The 23882-nt window shown below is 44.9% G+C and overlaps 1 protein-coding gene across 3 annotated transcripts; it reads left to right on the forward strand.

The window, feature by feature from the left end:
* The first annotated feature begins 1391 nt into the window (after positions 1-1391).
* Positions 1392-22996, forward strand: LOC122720141. 3 transcript variants are annotated; one of them, XM_043946642.1, is made up of 7 exons: positions 1392-2131; positions 2915-3115; positions 4765-6183; positions 19566-19802; positions 19896-20809; positions 20880-21162; positions 21254-22996. In XM_043946642.1, exons 3-7 carry the CDS (start codon positions 4860-4862, stop codon positions 21439-21441), a joined length of 2946 nt encoding a protein of 981 aa, XP_043802577.1. In that variant the 5' UTR covers positions 1392-2131; positions 2915-3115; positions 4765-4859; the 3' UTR covers positions 21442-22996. The 3 variants fall into 3 exon arrangements, with proteins under 3 accessions (XP_043802577.1, XP_043802578.1, XP_043802579.1); XM_043946643.1 differs by lacking the exon at positions 2915-3115; XM_043946644.1 differs by lacking the exons at positions 1392-2131; positions 2915-3115 and adding an exon at positions 4380-4558.
* The last annotated feature ends 886 nt before the right edge of the window (positions 22997-23882 follow it).

A 23882-nucleotide genomic window follows, 5' to 3' on the forward strand; every position in this document is an offset into this window, starting at 1 on the left:
ATTTCCAACGTTCCTTTACGTTATATTCATAAGAGACGATTAATTTCGAGCGATCTTCTCCGATCGTATCTTCGCTCGAGTTATATAGTTGCAGTGTTTCTTTTTTCTTTTTTTTTTTACGTTGGAAGAACCGGATAACCTTGGCATCGACGCGCAAAATAATTCTTGGACAGGAATCGGCCGTGTTCGAGATGACTAATGCTTAAACGAGCGAGGAGACTTATTAATCGAATGCGACTTATCGAGGTGAGTTTTATGTACGTAGGATGCGCTCGCGATATTACGGACATACACAGATATTATTGCACCCACCTACCACCTGCGCCCACCTCTCGCGCGCCGGACGACCTCCGAGTCATCGATTTAAATTTGCGTTGCGTCGTAACGAAACGATCGTAATCGAAAGCGATCAACGGTATCCCATTTTAAAACGAATCTATCCTCTGTTTAGTCTCGGCACACGTGCCACTCATTGTTGGCAGGTTGTGTCATCCCTGGGCTTGTCCAGAATGCCATTATTATCGCGGCGGCGCATGCCGAGCAGGTAATCGCCGCTTCTATCCACCGTTAACAATGATAATAATAAAAAAAGAAAAAAAAAAAAGAACGATTGCGAACCAGGAAACAATAATGCTCGCCGATAATGACTATTGTCGAAGAGGTCGAACAATGATGCATGGCACGAGGGGAAGAGGACTGTTTCGCGGAAAGTGATCGTGAAGAAACGAAGCTATACGTCTATTCGCGCGATGCCGCGAATACTGGTCGAGTCTGTCTATTGTAAACGGAATAAAATAGCAATAAGAACGAGAGAGGGAAGGAAATGGAATCAAGATTTATCCTCTCTTTCAAGTCCAACGCACATTGGACGTATATTTGACACGGTTGTCGCGTAACGATCCAACTCGTCGATACTTCGAAGAAGTTAGGACGTAACCGGTAATATAACGACATTTGCGGTTCGCGAAACGACTCTATCGAGAAACGAGGCAACTCGGCGTTGATCCTCGTTTCCCTCCGTAAATCCACTACCAACCAGTAGTTCATTATCATCGCTTGAAACCGTGGGCGGCTATTAACTCGTGCATTGGCTTTTGAAACGTTCGTTCGCCACGATACGATATATTCCGGAATGGAGAACGTAATCGCGATTACGGCTACTTAAGCGTGCGAAACAGAAATTGCGGACTATTTTCGACATCGCTTACGAACGAATCGAGATCTCGACCTTCGAGAGACGTGACGCTTCACGAGCATCGATCGCACCGACGATAAATTACACGCTCGATCAACGACGATTAAATAGAAGAACGGGTGGACGAATGGAAACGCGAGAAAGATGGGGGGGCAAGGGTGGGACGGACGGGCGGATTGCGGTTGCGTTCCGTGGAAGCAGCAAGAAAATTTGACAGTTGGCGGGCATCTGGCTTCTCCTTTTCTCCTCGATGCCAACCGTGGCTGCCCACGTATACCGGGTGTCGCGTGGGTGTGCGTCGCTCGTGCTGTACGCGTGCACGTAGTGGGGATCCTTCGGTGGTACTTCACTGGCTCGTACGGAAAGGAAAGGAAAAGAGTGGTGTACCTACAGCTGTGCCTGTAAACGCGATTATGTTTCGTCGCTGGCAAACCCATTCAGTGCTTCTTACGGCACGAAGGAACTTGGTACTGTCGCTTCAAGCGTTCCGTCGCGGCAACACGCGTCCTCGCTCGCTCTTCGAATCGCGTATTCCCTTCGAGTTGCAGCGAGGAGGAAGTCGCGCGTAGGACTTTGCATAGTTTCGACCACGAAATCACGGGTGTGCACGAGTTTTCGGCCAGGTCTGTTTGTTTTTTCCGCTTCCGGGGAAACGGAACCGCGTGCGTGGACCGCGCGTAAGCGTACAACGCTAATCCGTAAGTAACTTGTACGCGATAGCAGTGAAAATTATTCTCGATACCAGCGTTTCGATACCACGTTTGTGCCGGTCCTCGTGGAAATAGGAATTTTTGCCTTTCGTTTCGAGAGAGGGAGAGAGAAAAAAGAGAAGAGGAAAAGAAGAGAGAAAAAAGAGAAAAAGAAAAAAGAGGAGGAGGTTGTGCGTGCAGCACAACGTGCAGCTGTTTCTTTACGTGGGATCGTAAAACAGTTTGGGTGAGTTTTTGGAGATTTGGAAGCGATTCGATTTTTCAAAGATCGTAAAGAAATAGATAATCGAAGTGAGGCAAAAAAATTGCATTTTCCCAATTAACAGAGAGAGACGATTTATGGCTCGTAAATTAATAATTCGTTTTAAACTCATCCGTTGCGAGGATGGTCAATACTTCCACTACCCTGACAGAGGTTAGCCTTGAAACTTTTTATCAACCGTAACGCGTAAAAATAGAATATTTCCTGGCATCCGCTGCTCGGTTCTCATCCTCTTACATGGGATCGGTCTAGTTTTACCGTGGATGGCTGTCACTAGTTTAAAGGAAGCGGATCCGCTAAGTTCTCAACATAAATATGTATATACCGAGCGATCTCGGCTCGGTGATAAAGCACGGGGAAAAGCACGAAGGGTTACGTGGAAGACAGGCGTGCAATTACGGTTTATCCGGAGCCCCGTACGCTCGATTCACGTCCAATTAATCACTAATTGACAATGAAAAACGTTAGAAACGTTAGAAGGAAAGCGTTTGCGTAATAACAGTGGCGAACTGCATGCCACTGCTATGGAAATAAATATAATACCCTATCGTTTCCGGCTCGCTACGTTGAGAGATGGCAGCCTTCTGGCTGGAGCTAAGAACGTCGAGGAAAGGCTGATAAAACGCGTGGAAGAAGGGAAGAGAGAGAGAGAGAGAGAGAGAGAGAAAGGGAACGGATGCGTGTGCCGTGGAGAAGTAAAGCGCCGCCATTCTTTTAATGGAAAATGCATGAACCTTTTTATTGCAGAGGTAACGAGAGAGCGGGAGAATAGTTTCCGTGATTAGAAATTCTACTACGAAGAAGGACAAATCGAGTCGAGATATCGAGAAGAGCGGCCGAGTTTACCAGAACCGGGCCTGTCTGTCGCATCGTGGCCATCGTTTGGCCTAGCGTGCGCTTAACGAGAATCCTCGCGTCGTGAAACGTTGTCCACGTTTGAAGGAAATGGTACGTACGTAAATCACGATTGATTTCCTTTCGTCGCGTGTATTTCCTTTCGAGCGTGCCCCTGCTTGCTTTACGCACCATTGTCGCACTAATCGGAACGGAAACGAAAATGATAAATCGATCGAGCGAGACTTATCGATGAACATCTTCCTCGCGATCTTCCTTGGAAAGCTCGTGGTTATGGAAAAACGATGTAAAAATCCTGTTCGAGAATATCTCGCCTACCGTGACTAATTGACGAATAAACAATGGTCGTAATAAGTTACCGTGAACGAAATTGCAAATTCCTTTCGGGGGAAGTCTTTACGTACAAATCGAAATTATATAGAGGAGGCCGTTGTTGCGTGATGCGTTTCGTGAGACTAACTCTTCTAACCGGAAGAAGAACCTTTTCGCCTGGAAACGACGATCTCTTTAAAAAAAAAAAAAAAAACCACGATTTCTCTCGAAATGGAATTCGAATTGGAAAAAAGCCTATCAAATATCGAAGAACGAATCGTTATTTCTCTCGCGAGAGCATCGAACCGATGTCACCGCATCGTGCATCGTACGCTACACGTATCACAGACGCATCTCTCCAGTACCGAACCGCAAAAAAACCTGTACACGTGGTAACGTTGCGCGTACGTTGTTTCGAACGTACTCGAAGAAACTAAAAATACGATATCTGTTCGCGATCGAGTGGACGAGGCTGGCGACTACTATTACTCGATTACGTTTGCCCGTGATAACCGCAAAAACTGATACGACGCGTAACTAGTACGATAGCAATATTTACGAGGTGTATATATATATATACCGATAATTGTAAAGATCGATGATGCACGATGATCGATCGATACGAAGGTAAGAAAGAACGAAACTCGAAGCGTTACATAACGGATCACGATCGAACGATATTAACGGCATAACAATCGGCCGTGGAAGCGTTGGCTGTTGGACAAAGCGGCGATCCTAATAGAATGAAAGGAACGCGGCGACCGTTCCATATGATCGATCTTGGCGTCCATTTACGGCCGTCGTCGATCGTCACCCCCGACGTCGGCCCATCTCGCGTAATTGGAATGCAACGAGACTTAAAATACCGATTAAAATACAGTTGGATACGACGGTTGAAACGACGACGAAGGATTGTCGCGTCGATTAGCGCGCTACACCTACGTGTCTTTGCGCGTGTCGCAAGATGGCCGGGTCACCGCTGCCTACATGGTTGACACCCACCGACTCGTTGTCGGGCTGGAGCCTTGGCGGCGAGCAACCGACGGCGGTCTACCTCTTCGTTGTAATTTACGCCGATTAACAGTTACGCGATCCTCGCCGTGTAGGAAACGTTAAACGTAAGGATCGCGATCGAAAGAGAAATTATCCGATCGATCCGGTCTCGGTTAACAATTTCCTCTGGAAATTGCGCAAATTCCACGGAGAGAGGAAATCGTATCAACGGTGAGCACGCTCGATCACCGCTCTTCACCGATAAATAAATCTTTCCTCGATCCAGCGTGGATCCAGGGAACGGAAACGAAGATACCCAACTCGCTTGCCTCTCAAACGGAAGACGTTGATCTACCGCTTTAAATATGCGATAAGATACGCTACGTTATGGAGGGAAGAAGGAATTATCCGTATTAATGGGAACATTTGATTTTCAGGATGGGGATGCGAGAACGCGAGAATGACGGTTAAACGATCGGGAGAAGGGAAGGACAAGAAGATAGGCGAGAGGTAAAAGAAGAAGAAGAAGAAGATGGTGTACAGAGGCAGTTTGCAGACCGACGATCCCAGGGATGCACCGAGGCTGGTCAGGATGTCACCGCTCAGAAGCAGCAGGCCGAGCGATCCCGTGCCCGATTCACGAGCAGTTTCCTCCATTAATAGCCCGATGTATCACGGCCCGTTTGTGCCAGCAATCGACGTTCATCGGGCCAAATTGATCGATGAAAGACGTATGCCCCGTTGTGAAAGAGAGATCGAGTCAATGGAGAAGGTGATTATGAGGACGACCGGGGTCAAGGTCGGGGCGCCAAGGCTGCGGAACATCAGTCAGATACGGGACACGGTGTTCGTCGATCCGGCACTGATACCTATGGAGAAGATCGGCCGGGTGGAAAAGGATCGGCCGAGAACAATCGCGATCGAAGGCGCGACCGGTAGATCGTCGAGGGCGCCGAGCTCCATGCTCGCCGATTTGAAGGATCTGGAGAGATTGAGGAACACGCCTCCGGCTCAGAGGTATCAGAGGGGGATCGCGGCGGCGAAGAAGAGCGAGGCGAGATCTTCTGTCGCGCCTAATAAAAAATCGGAGATCTCGAGTTCGGCCAAGATTCGATCGGACATCTTCAAGATACAACAGATGTTCCAAAGCCCCGATAACTGTCCGAGGACGGTGGTGAAATGTTCGAACGAGAAGAAGATCGAGAAGAGGAACGAGTGCGAGAAGAGATCCGGGGGGGAAATTAATAAAACGAGATTACTCGCTCAAAAATTGTTGGAGGCGTCCCGAAGCAATCGGGAATCGTTGAAGGATCGTTACAATAATCCGAGGAACGCGTCCAAGGTTGGTAAAAGCGTGAACGGTAAAAGTGCGTCGAGTAAGGCGTGTTCGCAGAAGAGCGGCGTGGATCCCAAGCGATCCGAGAAAGGGAAAAGTGTCGTAGGGTCGGAGGAGATACACCCGCAACCTCCTATTCGTAAGAGAAAAGAATGGAAGAACGGACGCAGCTGTGAAACGGACAAAACTACGGTGGACGATCCCGGGAAGGAGGATAAGAACGATATCGAGGAGGATTCGAGGAGCGGCGAGAACACGGGGAAAGAAATTGAAACGTCGTCGAACGACGACAATCGTTCGAACAACGGCGATCCAACGGATGAGTCAAGAGCGAGAACGAAGGAGCTCAACAGGCCGGATATTCTGGACGGATTGTTGAAGGAGTGCGATCGGCAAATGGCGGACTTGAAGTCGGATTTGCACGAGAGGAGGAGATCGCGAAGCCATTGGAGAGGATTCGTGCAATCGATGAGGCTGCACGACGTCGAGCTTCATTCGGACACCGAGGATCAACGAAAGGGTGAGCGAGTCAATGTTTGTTCACACTTTAGATTAGAGATATCTTTGTTACGTGTTAGAAAACAAATTTATCGTCGACGTATACATCTGCGCACGTATCAAAGATAATTCCTGGTAAAGAGAATAGTAGAGGTTCGAAAAGCTCGACGAATAAAATGATGGAAAATCGATCTCGCCAATCTGTATTATTCCATTCCGTTTCGTCGAAAATTGCTCCGCGATTGTCCCTAAAGGAGCATTCACGCTTCTATATGCATCTGTAATACCGATCTACGCACACGATCGGCGGAGTTAAGTGAGATTTATTATGAAATATCTGCTGGTCATTTCGATGACCCTCTCTCCCTTCCCCCTTTGATTGTTGGCCTGCTTAAAGAGCAGAGGGAGTTTTATAAGCCGGCGAATTGGATTAGCAACGTTCGCCGAGGTGTTTAAAATTACAACCGGCGTGGCCATTAATCCCTTAGCTCGGGGCACCCCTATTTTTAGACATTCAGTGTAGGCTCCCTTTGTCGCTCTTGTTGCTAGTGCAGGTCAGGGTAGCGTATCCCTAACAACATATGTCCCAACATATGGATTTAGCTAGGAGGAACGGAAAACGCTTCTACTCTCCTCGCTTCGTGTAACATAAAATCGTGATCGTGTCCCCCACTTCGTGCTTGCTCCACTTCATCCAACGATCCTTTCGAAATAATTCGAATCGCGAAGAAGGAAGCAAGCATTCTTGCTTTTTTGCTTCCTTTCAAAATTTTGGAATCTCGTTCGTCCGATCCAAGATCGCGACGCGGAACGTTCCTGTCGCGATTAGACGGTTGATTTCTCGATTCTCACGCCACGAATTTCTCCTCGTCGCTTCTCTCTCATCGATCGCGCCAGATCATTTATTTCGATTCGACGAGCCTCGACGAAAGCCAACCGCTTTTTTTCCCGTCCCTTTCGGTTTTATTTTTATCTTTCGATTATCTTACTTTACGTTACGTGGATTTACCTTATCTCGACGCCCTCGAAAAGAGGCTCGCTCCACGCTACGAAACGAAAACGCTTTATCGCGTTACAATTTTGGGCACACTCGTAAAACGGGGGAGGGAAGGGAAACGGAGCGGTGGTTTTAGGGCGAGGGGCTCGTCTTTCGGAAAAGAAACGATCGAAAGTCTAAGCTTCTTCTCCCGTCTTTCTCTCTTCCTCTCCTCGCCAGATATATATTCGCGATGTACGCGATTCGATAAATTACGGGACTGTCGTCGCGTTAAAGATATACGAGCCAAGGTATTTACATCGTTTTCAGCGTGTTTCCAAATACTTTTTTTGCCACGCGTTTTAGTTCCATGCATCGTTCGAGCGAGATTGCGAATATTAAAAAAAAAAATGGGGGGAATTTCTCGCGCGCGTTCACGCGAAGAAAATTTCAAATTTCGCGAGCGAGGAATATAATTTATATATCGTGTATCGATATCGAGTTTACACGAAAAAGTTGGAGGGTTTATTCGATTCGCCTTCTCTGCCGCACGATTGCACATTTTCACGCGCGGAAAAGTTATTGCGCATCGGCATTTACCACTCGCCTTGCCCACTGTTCATAAAAATGATTACGCAAAAAGCTGTGTTAACCGTCGAACGATTGCGTACGTTTCATCTTGCGTCAGAATGGCGAGGGACGCGATAAACGTTTACGAAACGACGGCGCATCCCGCGAATCGTCCCAACACGAACGCCCCTTTTCAAGGATTCCCCCTTATTTTCATCGGTACGAAATTGTTTCAAGCCTTGGAGTGATAGCAAAACGGTCGAAAGCAAGCGATGGGAAAAGCACGGTTGGCTGCCGACCACGAATCGTCGTGGATGGATTACAAATCGTTCTCTGTGACGATCGTCGACCGGAAGAACCGGCAAATATCTCGAGGAGAACAATAGGCCGCGGCTCGATAAGGATTCCACGGACGAACGATCGATAGGCGGTCATCGATGATGCATCGTGCCGATGCACTCGAAATGCTCGTGCATTCTTTCGACGTGCACACGCACATGGGTGTGTATCCAGAGTGACGGCCCTTACCCTTCGAGTCTACGCCCTAATATTGATCTGCCGTCCTTCCTGCCCCTCCATGGTGGCCCATGGTGTGCGTACAATGAAACGCAGCCATCTTCCCCCTCGTCCCGCCAACACCCTACCAGACCCATACCGTAAGTCCGGCGTATGGGCCGATGTTGCTCCTCAGTGCAAATCTAGCTGTCAAACCGCGAGCATTTTACAACGGAGATCGAACCCGTCGCCGATCCACCTTTCCTCCTTCATCGTGGACACCTTCCTTCCCTCCCTCCCCCCCTCATTCCTCCACTTCCCATTTTTATCCCACCCTCCCTTTCTTTTTCCTCGTTTCCCTACCTCCTCCTCTCTATTTCTGCGGTCTCTCCCTTAGTTTCCGCGGCAACCAGATCCGAACCGTTCCTTTATTTCGTTTTTTCCCTCGTATCGTTTCCCCCTGACCGTGCTCCTCGTTCAACGTTCAACGTTCGTCGTTCGTCGTTCGTCGTTCATTGCTCGTCGCTTGGTGGACACGAACCGCGCGAGTTCCTCGAACCAGGGGCCGGTCGACTACACATTATCGAACTTGGTCGATACGCGCACGCCGTTCCTCGTCGTCTTCCTCTTCGTCCCGTTCCGGCCTGTCGTCGCGACGTGGTCGCCGACCAGCGTCCTCCGGGCGTGCCAACTTGTTCAGTGCGGACGCGATCACGCGGTCGGATGCACACGCAACCTTATTCCCGCTGGAGATGGTGCTCTGCGACGTCTGCGACAACAAAGGTGAGAGATCTCTTTGTAACGTGCTTACGATATTTCCCTGCGTACGATTAACCTTTCCACGAGTGAGTCGTTGCTCGTCGTTGAAATTTGACGAGCTTACGTAAGTTGTATCGTATAAACGATAAACTTGTTCCACGAGAGAACAATTTCTTTAACGCTGACTTTGCGACCAAGGTTTTTGTCTCTCTGAGTCGATGACGGATGCGCGTTTCCTTTTCTTTTCTTTTTTTTCGTATCGATATATTAACGATCGATCACGCGACTCTCCTCGTCCCCCCAACGGAGGAGGGACGAATAAATCGGTGCCGTACGGAGCAACGTGGTTTCGATACCGATCGATAAGGAGATTCTCGTGTTTCAGCGTACCGTGTCGTGTCACGAGCGGATTATTTATTACGTTCGTTCGTTCGTTCAGAAAGAAAGACGGGAGCATCCAGCCGCCGAAAGGTGAGAGAAATCCTTCCGTGGTAAATGCCTGACATTTTCATCCCGACAAGTTCAACCGCCGTTTCACCCGTTTCGCGAGACGTCTCCGCCAAATTTTTCCCTCCCCCTCCTCCTCCTTTCGAACCGTATGCTAAAACTGTACCGTTGATCGAAATAATCCGTGTTTAAAATGTCAAATATTTTCCAAGGTGCGGCTTCTTCCCATCATAGGTACGCCCCGTTTCGTTCATGATGATTCCGTATACTCGAATTCCTTCCGTGTACTTTTATCATTCTCCGCAAATTTATTCGCAATCTTTTCGCGCGTGATTATACAACTAACTATCATTACGAATTATTTTAGAAAGTTCTTAAATTCTTGTATTGGACGTTGTATTCAGAAATTTGGAAGCGAAAATAGATACCGAAAAAAAAATTCCATCGGTGTCCCTGCCCCCTCGACGTGCATCGTGTATCGTGTCTCGCTATTGTACACCATTGGGCGTGCCATAAATTCCGTTCCAAGAAGAGTCCGATTAAAACGGCAGACTAAGCGGCTCTGGAGATTACGAGGACCCGACTCGGTGTAAACAAGCCTCGTTATGCACTTAATTACGAGCACTCAAACTACGTACGAAGGCGAGCGTTCGCGCTATGCGCGCTGTATGTGCGCGTGTGCGCGCGAGCCCGACCACTGTGCTCCATTATATTCGGCCAAGTTTTCTCACGGTCGGCCTCCTGTGTCGTGAGTTATCGAGAAAACTCGGGAAATCGATACTCGAGGAGATTTTCTTGGATCTCGTTGGATCCGTTTCGAATTTAGAGGGGTCTCGAGAATCGGCGTAATTTCACAGAGATCGCTGACTTTTGTTCCAGCGTTCGAGAGATAGGGCACCCCCGTTTACCGCTATTTATAATAACCAAGAGCGATAATGTCAAGTTAATCGATCGAATGCGCGCTTTGTGCTGAGAGAAATCTCTCGAGCACAACTCTCCTCTTAAGTAAAGTATCATATGATGATATTGCGCGAATATTCGATCTTTCTTCTTCTTCCTCTTCTTCTCCTCGATTTCTCTCGAGTTTCGCAGATCTAGAAGAAGACGATGATTCGGCACGGAAGAGAGATTTTCTTTTGAATTGATCCGAAATAGAGATATCTATCATTCGAACGTTTGACGCTTCTGTGACGATTCTCGGCAGAAAATGGAACGACGATGAAAGGTGGAAAAAAAAAAGCGGGCATTGTTCGTCGAGCAATTAAATGCGCGTTGGTTGCTATGAAGCCGACTGACAATGATTTCACCAGCGGGCGCCTGCTTATCGCGCCTCGTTCCATAGGAAAAAGGTGTTATCGTAGAAAAATCGTATCGGTCGTGTTACGCGTTACGTAGCATCGTATAGATTATTATTATTACGCGAAAAATTGTCACTGTGAATCGCGTAATTATTCTTGTTTTACTTAGAAAATAATCGATGTTTCGCGAGACTTATATCCAGCACATTGTACAAACGACGAAGTGATATGTCATTAATTTTTAAAAAATAATTTATTTACTTACAATCAAAATATGTATATATATATTTTATTACGTTAATTATCAAATTTCATTATTCTAAGATAGAATTAAGATAAAAAGAATAATGGTATCGAGGATTTTCGCGTTACTAATAAACGAGATAACGTGAGAATTCCGGAGTTCGTTTCTCGATCTCATTTCTCCTCCTCCATTATCCCTCATTGTTATCGCATCGTACAGAGTCCCGTCGATCGATTTCCGTGTTTTAAAGAAGCAACAAGAACGGGTTCTTTGTTCGAGCGGTACAGTTCTCCCGCATGCCTCGAATGACGTCACATTCCGAATTACACCATAGTCCAACAAATTGCCATGGTAATAGAGTAATTCAATTCCCCGTTTGCCCTGCGTTAGCCCTGAAATTATCGCTTATAGCTGCTACACTGTTACACGGTGTGCTCCCGCACCGATGCCCGAGCGTAATTGACGAAATTCCAAGAAGGCGGCCAATAAGATCCCCACAGGGAAGAGACAGCGTCTCGCGTGACAGTTCCCTCTGTTCGAATTGACAACGGAGGAGATGCGGAGACGATTTTTGCGAAAAAAATCTCCAATCTCTTTCCGAGTCACGCGACGTGTACGTAATAACACGTCCCCCGGTGTGCAAAAAGGAAAGCGGACAATCGCTTAATCGCGTGTTCACCTTCTTTTGTAAGAATATACGCGTAAACGAAGGATCGAGGATCTTTTGTCCCATTAAGGAACAAAAGCGTAAATTTGCCATCGTCGACCGGTCCTAAGGAACGTTGCGCCCCCATTGTGCCCGGCGCAAACTTGAAATCCCGATGATTTCAGGTTTCTTTCTTTCCGAGCGAACAGGGAGAAGTTGAGAATTTGAATTTGAATCTGCTCCTACTAATTACGATAATTGTACTCGAGCGAGAAACGATATTACATTCCACGTTGTTGTTACTTGACAAGTTTCAATTTTTTTTGAGAACGAGAGAGATTCTCTTCTGGCTTCTTCTAAATCCCGATAGTAAACTTCACGCGCGAATTGTCGAATTACCGTTACAACCATTTTCCAATTGCCAATCGTTCGATGGAGACACGTCTCTATCGAGGAACGCTCGGTTTGATCGATCGTGGCCGGATGCGAGGCACGAACCGTTGAGTTCCGTCTGATTGAAATTCGGTGTATAAAGATAGTATACTTCCTGTCGAGAATGATCCTGTTCTTTAGTCAGCGAACGTTGACACCGGCGGTTTGCAGGCTGGTGGTTCATGGATCGCATAGCGGCCACTTAAAAAGCATTGTGCTCACGCGCAATGCGCGCCACACATCTCGAGGCCTCGAGGCACAGCATTCTGTTCCGTTTCGCTTCGTTCCCTTCCTTTTCCTGTCTTCGACCGCCTCCCTTTCTTCTCTCCTCTGCCGTTTCTCCCCTCTCTCGTTTATCATTTACCTCATTTCCCGCGACACTCCCGATTCCCGAGACCAGCTCGTAAATTTAATTTAACCGATATTTTACAATATCGGTTGTAACGGTGCCGCGAGAAAGCGCGCGATAATTCGTCCGGAAACAAGGGAGAGCAATGTATATCGCAGGTACTTGCGTCACGCATCGCGCACCCGCACGTAATTTCTCTGCATTCTTCGAAAGAGTCGCGTCCTCCCTACGTTTCTTCGGAACCGTAATAAGCGAGAGAAGGGAGAGGTTAAACTCTCCGCGTGCCGAATGATTTATGCGCTCCTTGATCGGGCAAAAAATGGCTACTTTCGATTTTATGTTCACCACCCAAAAGAGCCCCGAGAGATCGTGTATAAGCGTTGGATATTTTTCCATGCAAATACAATGCGGTCACGCAACAGATAACCTCGAACGTTGCACAACTTTCCACTTGGTTCCCAATGCTTTCCCAATTAATTTTTTTATCATTTGAACAATTAACGGCTAAAAGGTTGTAACGTGAAATGTTTTGCGATAATTTTAGAACGCTGTTTATTGACGTTGGTTGCGCGACGTTCCATAAAAATAAATATCGAAAAAAAACTGTTGAAATTTTCTTACGGAATGTATATATATATATATAAAAAAAAAAGGATACGTTTGATAAAAATTAATTGTATCAAAATATTCCGTTGCGATAATATAGCGTAGAGAATTGGTAGTTACAAACAGCGATTTTCAATAAAAAAAATTCATCTTTAATGGTGGCTCTTCCGATGCGTTGCAACACGCACACGCGAGCCTCGAATAATGGATATTTTATTACCCGGCTTTTAAGCTTCGTGGCTGTCGTTACTTTCTCATTAGCGTTCATTACGATCTCTCATTGTAAACGATACTTTTTCTTTTACAAATGTTAAAATAACGACGAAACTTTGGCTTGCTTCATCCCTGTAATACCAGGGAACCTTGTTCTAAATCAACTCTAACTCAACTTCCTATACCGAACAATCTTTTTTCGAGTCGGTTCGAGACGAACGAAGGTAGGAAACACGTCAGCTCGTAAATCTTCGTGAATTACAGAACCCTGTGTTATGATCGTGAATTAAGAAACAGGAATAAAATTACCAACGACTACCGTATCGATATAAACGATAAAACAGACTGTTCACAGGCTCGATAATGCACAAACAAGGCTGTGTAATCGTGGTAACGGCGCCAAGTTGAGAACTCCTTGCATAATTGGAGTCAACGATGCGTGCCGAGTGGCCTCAGCCATTGTCTGCATACAGTTAGCCGATTATTCCGCGGACACGTTCCGAACTATTCACACTGTCGACAAAACTGGTTGCACGACTGACATGCAAGAGGAGACAGTATGTCTCTCGTACAATATAATGATAAATTGACTTTTGTCTTGGTCGCCAATTTTCTTTCGAATCTATACCAACGTTGCAAGGTGAAAAGTAGGAAGATTCCACCGATTGTTCGACATTTTAGAACACCTTTTGTCTCGGAAATTAAACCATTCTCTTGCATAACAGCCATAATTGGTAATTCCATACGTTACATACTGTTCTATTTCTAACGATGATCGATCTTACTGTTAACGAGGAACTTTCTAACGGAGCCGCATATTTCCCATCGCGTTTCCCATTGAATTCATCCTCTTCACGCGAGATCGACGGGCACAATTTGCGCAGCGATCGACCGTTATCGAGGCGAAAGATATTCGTTGCTCGCTGGAAAATATAATGCATAAAGCTGAATCGGGAATCAGTGTCAACAGCGATGCAACAACGTTGCGCGCGTCAACGCGTTTCGTTCGACGACGAGTTGAACGCGAGTAAACGTGCGATTATTCGTTATCAAGCGTCGTACGATGCTCCTCCAACGCTTCATTGGCCTTGCACGATGCAAAAGTATTAAAAATATACGAATTGTCGCGAGGCCCGTGGCGAGAACGGAAGCGCTCGAATAAACGCCCCCCAATAACATTCAAGCCCGAATATAAAAATTCAGAGACACGAAGAATGGAAAATCGCGAGGAGATTACGCAACGCGTTACGTGTAGCGGAGAAAAAAATTTTGCAGTCGGAAAAATTCGCGGGCAAATTTCTTCACGCGAATAATTAGAAATGAATTGTACCGTAGCGTAATGTGGCGATGGAATGGAATGAAAGGAACGTTACGAAAGTAACGAGGATACGGAGGTATTCGCGATTTTTATCAAAAATCGTTTAACCGATGACGAAACGTTCGATATTTTTTTTTATCGGTTCCCTATCTCTCGAGCGCAGTCAAGCCGCATTTTCTCTCTCTCTCTCTCTCTCTCTCTCCATCTTCGTTCACAAAACGGTTCTACCGTTTACGCATTCCTCACAGGCACTAGGCTACGCGTTCCCAACTGCGACTGTGTGTATATTACCTACGAGCCCCTTTTCTCTCTGTCTTGCCACGTTCCACTCTCTCCTCTCTCTCTCCGTCTATCTTTACGTTTTCCTGCATCTCTCTTCGCTAATACCCGTCTTTCTTTCTTTCCCTTTCTATCTTCTTACCCTTTCCTCTTCTCTCTTTCGCCGCACGTCCATTTCTTTGAATAAACTTCTTCGAGCCACTCCGTTCTTTGTTGATGTCTATCGAAAGAATGTTTGCGTCAATCTTTTCGCATAATCGTTTTGACAGAATCTAATCAACGTTCAATGGGATACTTGGAAGAAATATTTGATTGGAATTTTATTAAGTATATATAAATTTATGTAATTGATAAGATCTATTGTATTATTCTATATAAGATGTTATTTAGTTGTAAAATATTGCACTTCTTAGATAAAGCTTTTTTTGCAAATGTTTTAATGATTTATAGATTGAAATAGATATACGAAGATAAAGTAATATGTAAGTTTTTTTTATTTATGTCAATCGTATAAAACGCAGAATGAACGTAACTAGTTATTTTTTATGTAATTGTTCAACCAATATGAAAATATCGGTCAGAGGAGTTTTACCGCATCGGACAGAGAAAAATTAAATGGAACGATATGAAATGCTAATTATATTTACATATTGTCGATTCATTTCCAGACTTATTTTTTTTTTTTTTTAGAATTTATTGCATATTCCGTTCTTTTATGTAACTTATGCATGAAAAAGTAAGAAAAATATCTTCTTTATGCGACCACTCGAAACTAGCGATAAACCGACGAGAGCACCGAGAGCACAATGAGCAATAGGAGAAATATTCACTCAACTTGATCTCACGCATAACGTTGACGTTTCTTATAAGTGGAACTTGAAATAGGTAACTATGCATGGTCGAGCACGTGTTTAATACGTTCAAGCATTATATCCGTTCAAAGCAGTAATTATTAAAAGTATATCGAATGATGTAAAGGATATTGTTATCAAGAATAGAAATGAGGTGAATATTTCAATTGATGTAATATATAATTTCTACGAATGATCATAAAAATCGTATTTCACTCCATCAGATTTCTTATCTCTCTCTGTCAAATTTTATAGGCCAATAGAAGATAAACAGTGTGAATATTAAAGTGATGCAAGAGTGCTAACAAACAGTTCTCATTCATTCTATTCACACCACCCGAAAGAATTTCATAACGATGTATCCGTTACGAAAGCTCGGTAAGAAATGTCCTCGTATCGCGATTTCGCGGTCTTTATTATCCATTCACAATACAACAACATTCGGAAGAACGAAACTGCTGATCTCACTAGCATTACAAAAAAAAAAAAAAAAAAATAATAATAATCATTAAATTCTTTCATTTTAATTTTCTTTAAAAAAAAAAAAACGCAAGTATCATTCATTACAACTGGAATTAATTTCGTTCCATGTCGTAGCTCATTTTTCACCCAGTTTATCGCGTTTTACCCACCTACCTTACCACGTTTCGTGGGTGGAAAGGTAACCGAATGGTATGTAGGCCAAGACGAGGTATAATGGATACCATACCGTTCATCGTCGTTTTAACGTAATTTCCTGTCCTTGCAAACCTGCGAGTCGAGGAAGCCTTGAAAGTCGAGCGTTCACCGATCGCCTAAGTCGCCGCTGCATCGCCTCACGACGACATGCACAAGTTGATCGCGCAAACGTGCGAAATCGGCGTTTTCCTCGGAAGAAAACGGCGCGTACAAGAAAAACAATTTCGTAGAACGAAATCTCGGTAAGTGTTCGCACGATGGATTATTGAACTCTGCGCGTCGTTGGACAGTCGTTTCTCGGTCTCGCGCGTGTCCACCTTCGTGCAAACCATCGCGCAAAGAACACGCATTATTGTAGGAAATAATGCAAGCCACCCTGACCATGAGGCGCACGAGTTTGAATGTGGGGTGTGCACGCACCCGTGATGCACATTAATAGGTGTATATACACGCGTACGTTACGTACAGCGTGCCTTACCCTCGTGCTCGCACACTCTCGCGCAAAGCGTGCAAAGCGTGCTCCTAAGAGAAGAGAGGAACGTTCACTAACACTCGGCGAAAGGTTCCCACAATCGGTACACAATTGGACTACGGAATGAGTGGTATACACGGTGAACGGGAAAAAAAAAAAAAAAAAAAAAAAAAAAGGAAAATGATATTTCCCCGTGGAAGCTTTAATTAAATGGATCGCGCGAGTGGAGGAAACGAGCGGGATTAAAAGTGGAACGAGAATGCGTGAAATGTGAAATAAGATGGAATAATAACCGGCGGGTTTCGGTCGTTGAGCGTTCACTTTGTTACTTGTCTTGTACAATGTGTACGCTAGGAAATGAGGATGTTGGGGAAAACTTTTCATCGTCCTTTGAAAAGAATATTCTTTCTTTAAACGTAACACTCCGTTCTTCCGTAATTTTTTTCGATTTCACGCGCGAACTCTCCGCATTTTGCAAATCCGTCGATAATCGGTATCGCGATATCAAGGGAAAAAAAGAAAAAAGAATCGGGTCATCCCGAGGTTATGCGAGGAATTCGTATCACGAATGGACGGTCGAAAGGACGGTCAACGAGTTCGATACTTTCTTCCGCGTCACCTTGTATGCACAGGTACCAAGCTGCACACGTGTGTACAGTCTGTTACGCACACGCACGTAATGCTTTACGCACACCAAGTAACCGTAAACCTCCAGTCTTTCAGTTCATGTCGAGACCGCGTACAGTGTGGACTCCTGTGGTTTTCGAAATCCTGGTAGAAGCGTCGTCGTTCGAGGCATCGGTCGCGCTCGAGTTTTCGCGTTTCCGCCTCGAATCCTCTTCTGCAATTCGTATCGCACCGACCCATCTTCGTATCACCGACATCTTGATAGCATGTTGGCGTACATCCTTGGGTTTTTTTATTTCTACGCCGAGCTGCTTCGATTAGAGTTGCAAATGCTCGTACATCCGGAGGATTACAAGCTGTCCAAGTTTATATTGTGAAAACCGTAGGTGAAAACGTAATAAACGGAACGGGGGAAGAGGGACGCGCGATGAGATCCGCGCAATGAAAAAACTTACTCTTATTGATTTTTATCGATGGATCGGGCAACGTTGTCATCGTTCGACGATCGCGAAATATTCGTCCTTGATTTTCGTTTTCGGCTGACCTGCTCAAGGTGGTATCCCAGTTTTCGATGCAATCGATACTGATTTGCATGAAGCTCGCCAATGCTGGCAAATTTTAATTAACGCTGCCGACAGAAGCGTTAAAATAATCGATCACGCGTCCATCCGATAGTGGATATCATTTCGCAACAACGAATCCGGTAATGAACGTCGATTCTCGTTATGGGAGTGAAATGTAGACAGAGAGAGAGAGAGAGAGAGAGACTCGTATTCCATAAATCGTACGTTACTCACTTCGTACGTTGCAACGCGATAAAACGAGCAGGATAAATCGGACATAAAATATGAAACATCGAGGGAATCTTCATCGATCAACGCGCTGGATCGTCTCTAATTGCGCATCATCGGCTCTGGACGCGTGCATTCCGCGCGAATATCGGGAAAGGTCGATATAACGAAAACGATATACGATACACGATACACGGCCGTGGATTTTTTATTTATTATTCATTCTCTTTTTTCGCCACGCGAACGAAAGGGTTAAAACTGTTTGCAATCTATGGAAAACGAAGCGCAACGTCCGGCGTTCGGTGCGGAACGAAAAAGGCCTCGCGAAACCGGGCGCATCCGCAGATACGTCGACAAGTGAAAGTGCATTTTGTAAGATGACTGTAACTCCGGATAATGGCGAGTGCAGCCGCCACCGACGCCCCAGTGTGTCAGCAACGACCGCCGAGGACAACGGCGTGCACGTCAGTTCTTCGTTCCCTTCGTTCCCATCCTCATCGTGGTTGTTATCGGTGTTGTTGTCCTCGTGACACGTCGCCACCATGGCCCGTGTCCCGAAACCAGGCGACGAACGCGCAATTGCATACCTGATTAGTCGTGTTACGTCCGAAGCTCAGTGACCCTACGACCATGCCTGTCATCGATCAACGATCAATTATTCATGACGTTTAAACTTTCTTCCGCCGGTGAGGAAAACGACGAGTTTTGTTATGCGCGTGCCTTCTTCCCCAAGGTCGGCCAAACTACTGCTGCCAGCCCGCGAGAAGGAAGAGGAAGTCGAGAGGGGCATGACCCTTCGTGGAATCGGTGAAAGGGACAGGATTCAAACGTCGATCGTCCTTTGTGGTCACGTGGATCCGACAACATGGAGACTATATTGAATTGTAATGATCGAATAAGTTGCTAGTTTTATGAAAAACGTACGTCTCGCTCTTCGTCGTCGTTTTTCGGTTTTGAACTTTTGAACAAAAAAAGAGAGAAGCGCGTCGAAAATCAAATCGCCGTTTCATCCGGATTTCGAATTATTATTATTATTAACGAATCGTTATTGTCTAATATCTAATTTTCCTCCATCTTCTTTCCGATCCTTTCCCGATCGAGATCCAATTTTATCTTCGACAAATAACAATATTATCGTACGCTATATCGCTCGTTCAACAGATAAGTGCTTCCTGTCGTTAAGCCTTCCGATGATTAAGGAACAGTATCTTCCCTCTCTTTTTTTCGAGGCCAATTTTGGACCATCCTGTTTCCTTAACGAGCTCCTCGATGTACTCGCCTCCCGTCACGAGATAGCGGCTCGTCCTGCGACCGGTAGTCATGCGGAATTTTTTTTTCGCTCTTGCATTACAGACCTGAATTTATGGAACAAGAGCATCAGTCAACGATGGAGGAAACTGAGGAGGAGATGCTCCGTCCAGGAGAGCTCGGAACCACAGGAGGCTCTGATACAAGGTGGAACGACCCAGGGGGTTATTCAACCCGTAAGGTCCAGCCCGGCTAGCAGGGAGTCCTCGCCTGCCGCAAAGAGCCTTCAGGACGGCAGTTCGCCCAAGAAATTGTTGCAAACTAGTTCCCTCAGATTACCAGGTAATTTACCTTTCCTTTTTCTCCCCGTCGCAAATAAAATCTCGATAATTCGACGATATCATCGAACGATGATCGAACGTTGCTATCGCCTAGGTACCACCAAGGGTATAGCTGACATCCAGCACGTTCTACGAAGCAAGTTCAGCAAGATAAACGCCGGTATTCGGAAGAGGAAAGCTCTGAGCGTCACGGAGGTGTTCTCGCAAAAGGACAACGCGTCCAATTTCTACGTTCCAAGCCCCCTGACCTCGTCGAGCAGTCAGAACTTCGACGGAGACGGCTACGATTCCAGCGAGCCGACCTCTCTTCCACCCTACCCTTTCCACGACAATCTCGAAACGCTGGCGGAGGGAAGCGTGCCGAATTCACCCAATTGCAGCAGCCCGTTGACCAACGCCAGTAAGACGTTCACGTATTCTCAAAGCGGTAGCGCGTACGACTCGCCGATTCTTTGCCACGATCAAAGCCAGAAGGACGCGTACGAGAACGTGTTGTACGCCGATTCGTCCCCCGGGTGTTGCCCAAGATCCAGGGCCGTGTTGCAACGAAGCAACTCGGAGAATCGCGACGGCTCGTGCAGACACCAGGAACACTCGTACGAGAACGTGCGTTTTCAACGAGGTCACAGGTCGGAGTTGACGCCCTCGGCCACACCCCATTCCGACAGACACTTGGCGAGAAGCAACTCGGAAACGAGGGACCATCACTCGTACGAGAACGTCCATTTCCAGAAGAACGCGAAGCCCAGAAGTCAAACCGACGCCTCGTTCGAGGAGATTCACATACCGAGGGTGACGCCAAGAAAGAGGATGACCGATTTCAAAGTCGGTGGACAAGTGAATAATTATTCCAATTCTGGGCCTGGATCACCGTGCGTGAACAAAGAGGACGGCCCGTCCAGTTTGGGGGCGGAAAGGAGCCCCGGCAAGAAGACGACCAGACGAATGAACAGCAGAAGCGTTGCCAATATTCCTAGCTCCTCCGGTTCCAGTTTGAAGACTTGGCAAGTGAGTGGGGGAAAACAAAAGGATCCATCTCTTTCTACCTCCATTTCTCTCTATTTTTTTCTATTTCAAGGGTACACAAGACACGGACGAAGGCCTGAATACCGACTCCGAACTCGAAGACATCGACGAAGCTGGCGAGGGTGAAGAGTCGAGATTCTGCACCCTACCGAGGCCAGGCAAGGGTGGCGCGTCATTCACGATACTGACGGCTAGATTTCTAAAGGGTCCTGGACACAAAGGACTCGGTTTCAGTATCGTCGGCGGTACGGACAGTCCTCGAGGGAACATGGGCATTTACGTGAAAACGGTCTTCCCCAATGGGCAGGCCGCGGATCTTGGAACCGTCAAGGAAGGTGTGCGACGTCATCTTAAAAAAAAAAACATCCTCTCATTCATTCCATCCGCTTTCGTTGAAACTCATCGTTGATGGAATATTTATTCCAGGGGACGAAATTTTGTCGATAAATTCGAAACCTCTTCACGGTATGACGCACGCCGAGGCGATCGCCGAGTTCAAGTCCGTGAAAGCTGGGGACGTGGTTCTGCACGTCGGACGTCGCGTCAACAGGAAGAAAAGGGACTCTCTCACGTTACCACCTGCCGGACCACCGCCTCGCCATCAAGTCAAATGAATCGTTGAAATGAATCTCCTTCTGTCGCGTTGTTCCGCGCGAAAATCAAGTTTTAAAAGGATCGTATTCCGCGCAGATCCTTTCCCGCACATCACAACCCTTATTTTCGTTCGCAATAACAAACTGGGCTGGGTCTGCGTTTATTTATCGGCGCAACAACGAATCGATTTCAATTTTTTTTTTTACCATTTTCGCACGTGCGTTTCAATATGTGTTCGGGATAACGTTGCTTTTTAACAATCGGATATTTTCGTATTCTATTTCGAATTGTATTTTAGACATCCTTCTCTCTTTAAGGATACGTTGTTTCGAAACAATGTGAATTTCAACGGCAATTCGTCGCGTGCTCGAGTCCAACGCGACGAAATAATTTGTTCGCGGTGAATTGTAAAAGAACGGAGAATGTAATCGAGGTTGTCGAGATATTTAGAGAAACGATTGCTTCCCACGAAAGTGTCGGCGAAAGTTTTGAACGTTTGAATTCTCGAGAGAAAATTTTTCTCTCCTTCGGCGAAGATCGATATCGTTCGAATCGAAGAGGTGGAGATCTGCTGCCTTCCAAGCAAAATAGCCAAAGAGTGCTATGGAAAATATCGAATTGAAAAAACGATATGATAATATATACCGATATATTATGTCTATCGATATAAATTTTTACTCGACTCTCAATAACGATCGAAATATTTAATCAAGCTGTTCTAGCTTTTGTAATCTTTTCTCGTATCCAACTTTTTACGAAGAGGATGTATTTTTAACGAAATTTCGGCGTCGGATGATGTTTATTTTGAAAAGAAAAAGAAAAAAAAAAGAAAAAAAAAAAAAAGAAAAAGAAAGAAAACATTCTCGAATCGTTGAATCGAAGCTGCGCGAACTGGGGAAGAATCGAAGTCTTCCGGCTTACTTTAAATAGCTATCAGACTACGATTTATTTTTGTATAAATTGCGAGACATCGTCACGCGAGAAATCTTGAAATCCGTTTAAAACATCGGGCGCGAGTTGATTTATCGAGAAATCGATAAATGAGAAAAAAGGAGGACAGATGTCTAGACGCATCGGAATGCTGCAATTTCTGAAATTGCCCGAAGGAACGCGCGTTAAAACAGGATTTCTCCAACTTTTCACGTTGTCACGTTCGAGCAAGGATCGAATTATTTTTTTAACTACCTTTGCATAGAGATAACGATGATCGCCCAAAGATGAAGCCCAAAAAATATTTTTACTACGAGATGAACGAGAACGTATAAAAAAAACGTATAGAAACGCATATCTATAGAATTATATATTATATATATATATAAAAATATATATATATATATTTTGACGGATCGAACGAGACGCGTTTATTTTAAGGCGAAAATAAAATTGTTATTAGTATCTAGTCCATCTGTAATATTTCGTTTTTCTCAACAGGAATATTTCTCAATTTTTTATCTTTCTTTTTTTTTATTCGTTTCTTTTATTTTATATAGATATCGGGAAAATAAACGAGAAAAAAAAATATATATATATACGCATATATATATCTATATGGTGATATACATACGATTATATATTTCTTGTATCGATTTTTCGAGGTGTAACGAAGCCAATGCGAGCGATCAATAAATTGGAGTTCCAAGTATCGCTTGTCAAATGATGTTACTTCTCGACAATATATTCCATGATGATATCGAATCGAGTGGAGATGTTCCTTTTTTTTTTTTTTTTTTTTTTTTACTATCNTACTTTCTTCCTCTTTTTTTTTTTTCTTTTTTTTTTCTTTTTTCCATATAAAAAATCCGCTTTGAGCGCAGATGTAAATATCACAAACAAGTATCGTTGGTAACAAATTTTCTTCCTCGCCTTTCCGACGAATCACGTTTTATCGCGTTTATTCGTTAATCTATCGAAAATCTATCGAAATCGATCGGAGAAAACGTGGGAACAGGATGAACGAATATATCGAACTGTTTCTCTTTAGTTTTATTGACCATCTCCGTGTCAACGGTATTACAAAAGAATAATAATTAAAAAAATTGAACGATTATTAAAAAAAAGAAATATTTATCAGTAATTGATAATTTCTATTATATTATTTGTTATATCAACGATCGAACCACGCTTAATTCCCGCGAGCGATTCTCTTATCTATATTCTACATTGAAAGATCGTATCGATCGTTCGAATTCATTCTGTTCGATATTTTGCAAAGATTTTCCTATGATCAATCAATCAATTATGTAACACGAATATTTATTTATATACTTGTGTTGTACGCGTATTATATGTGTTGTATTTTTTTTTTTACGAAGAAGAAGAAGAAGAAGAAGAAGAAGAAGAAGAAGAAAAGAAATAAATCGCTTATCGCTCGATGATACGTGTTTCATCATAAATGTGTAATTCGATGTATTCGTATGGATTTAAATTACATGAAGATTATTACTGTATTTTCTACTTGCTA

Source organism: Apis laboriosa, unplaced genomic scaffold (assembly GCF_014066325.1).
Source record: "Apis laboriosa isolate Shangri-la unplaced genomic scaffold, ASM1406632v1 scaffold11_cov152, whole genome shotgun sequence".
Lineage (NCBI taxonomy): Eukaryota > Metazoa > Arthropoda > Insecta > Hymenoptera > Apidae > Apis > Apis laboriosa.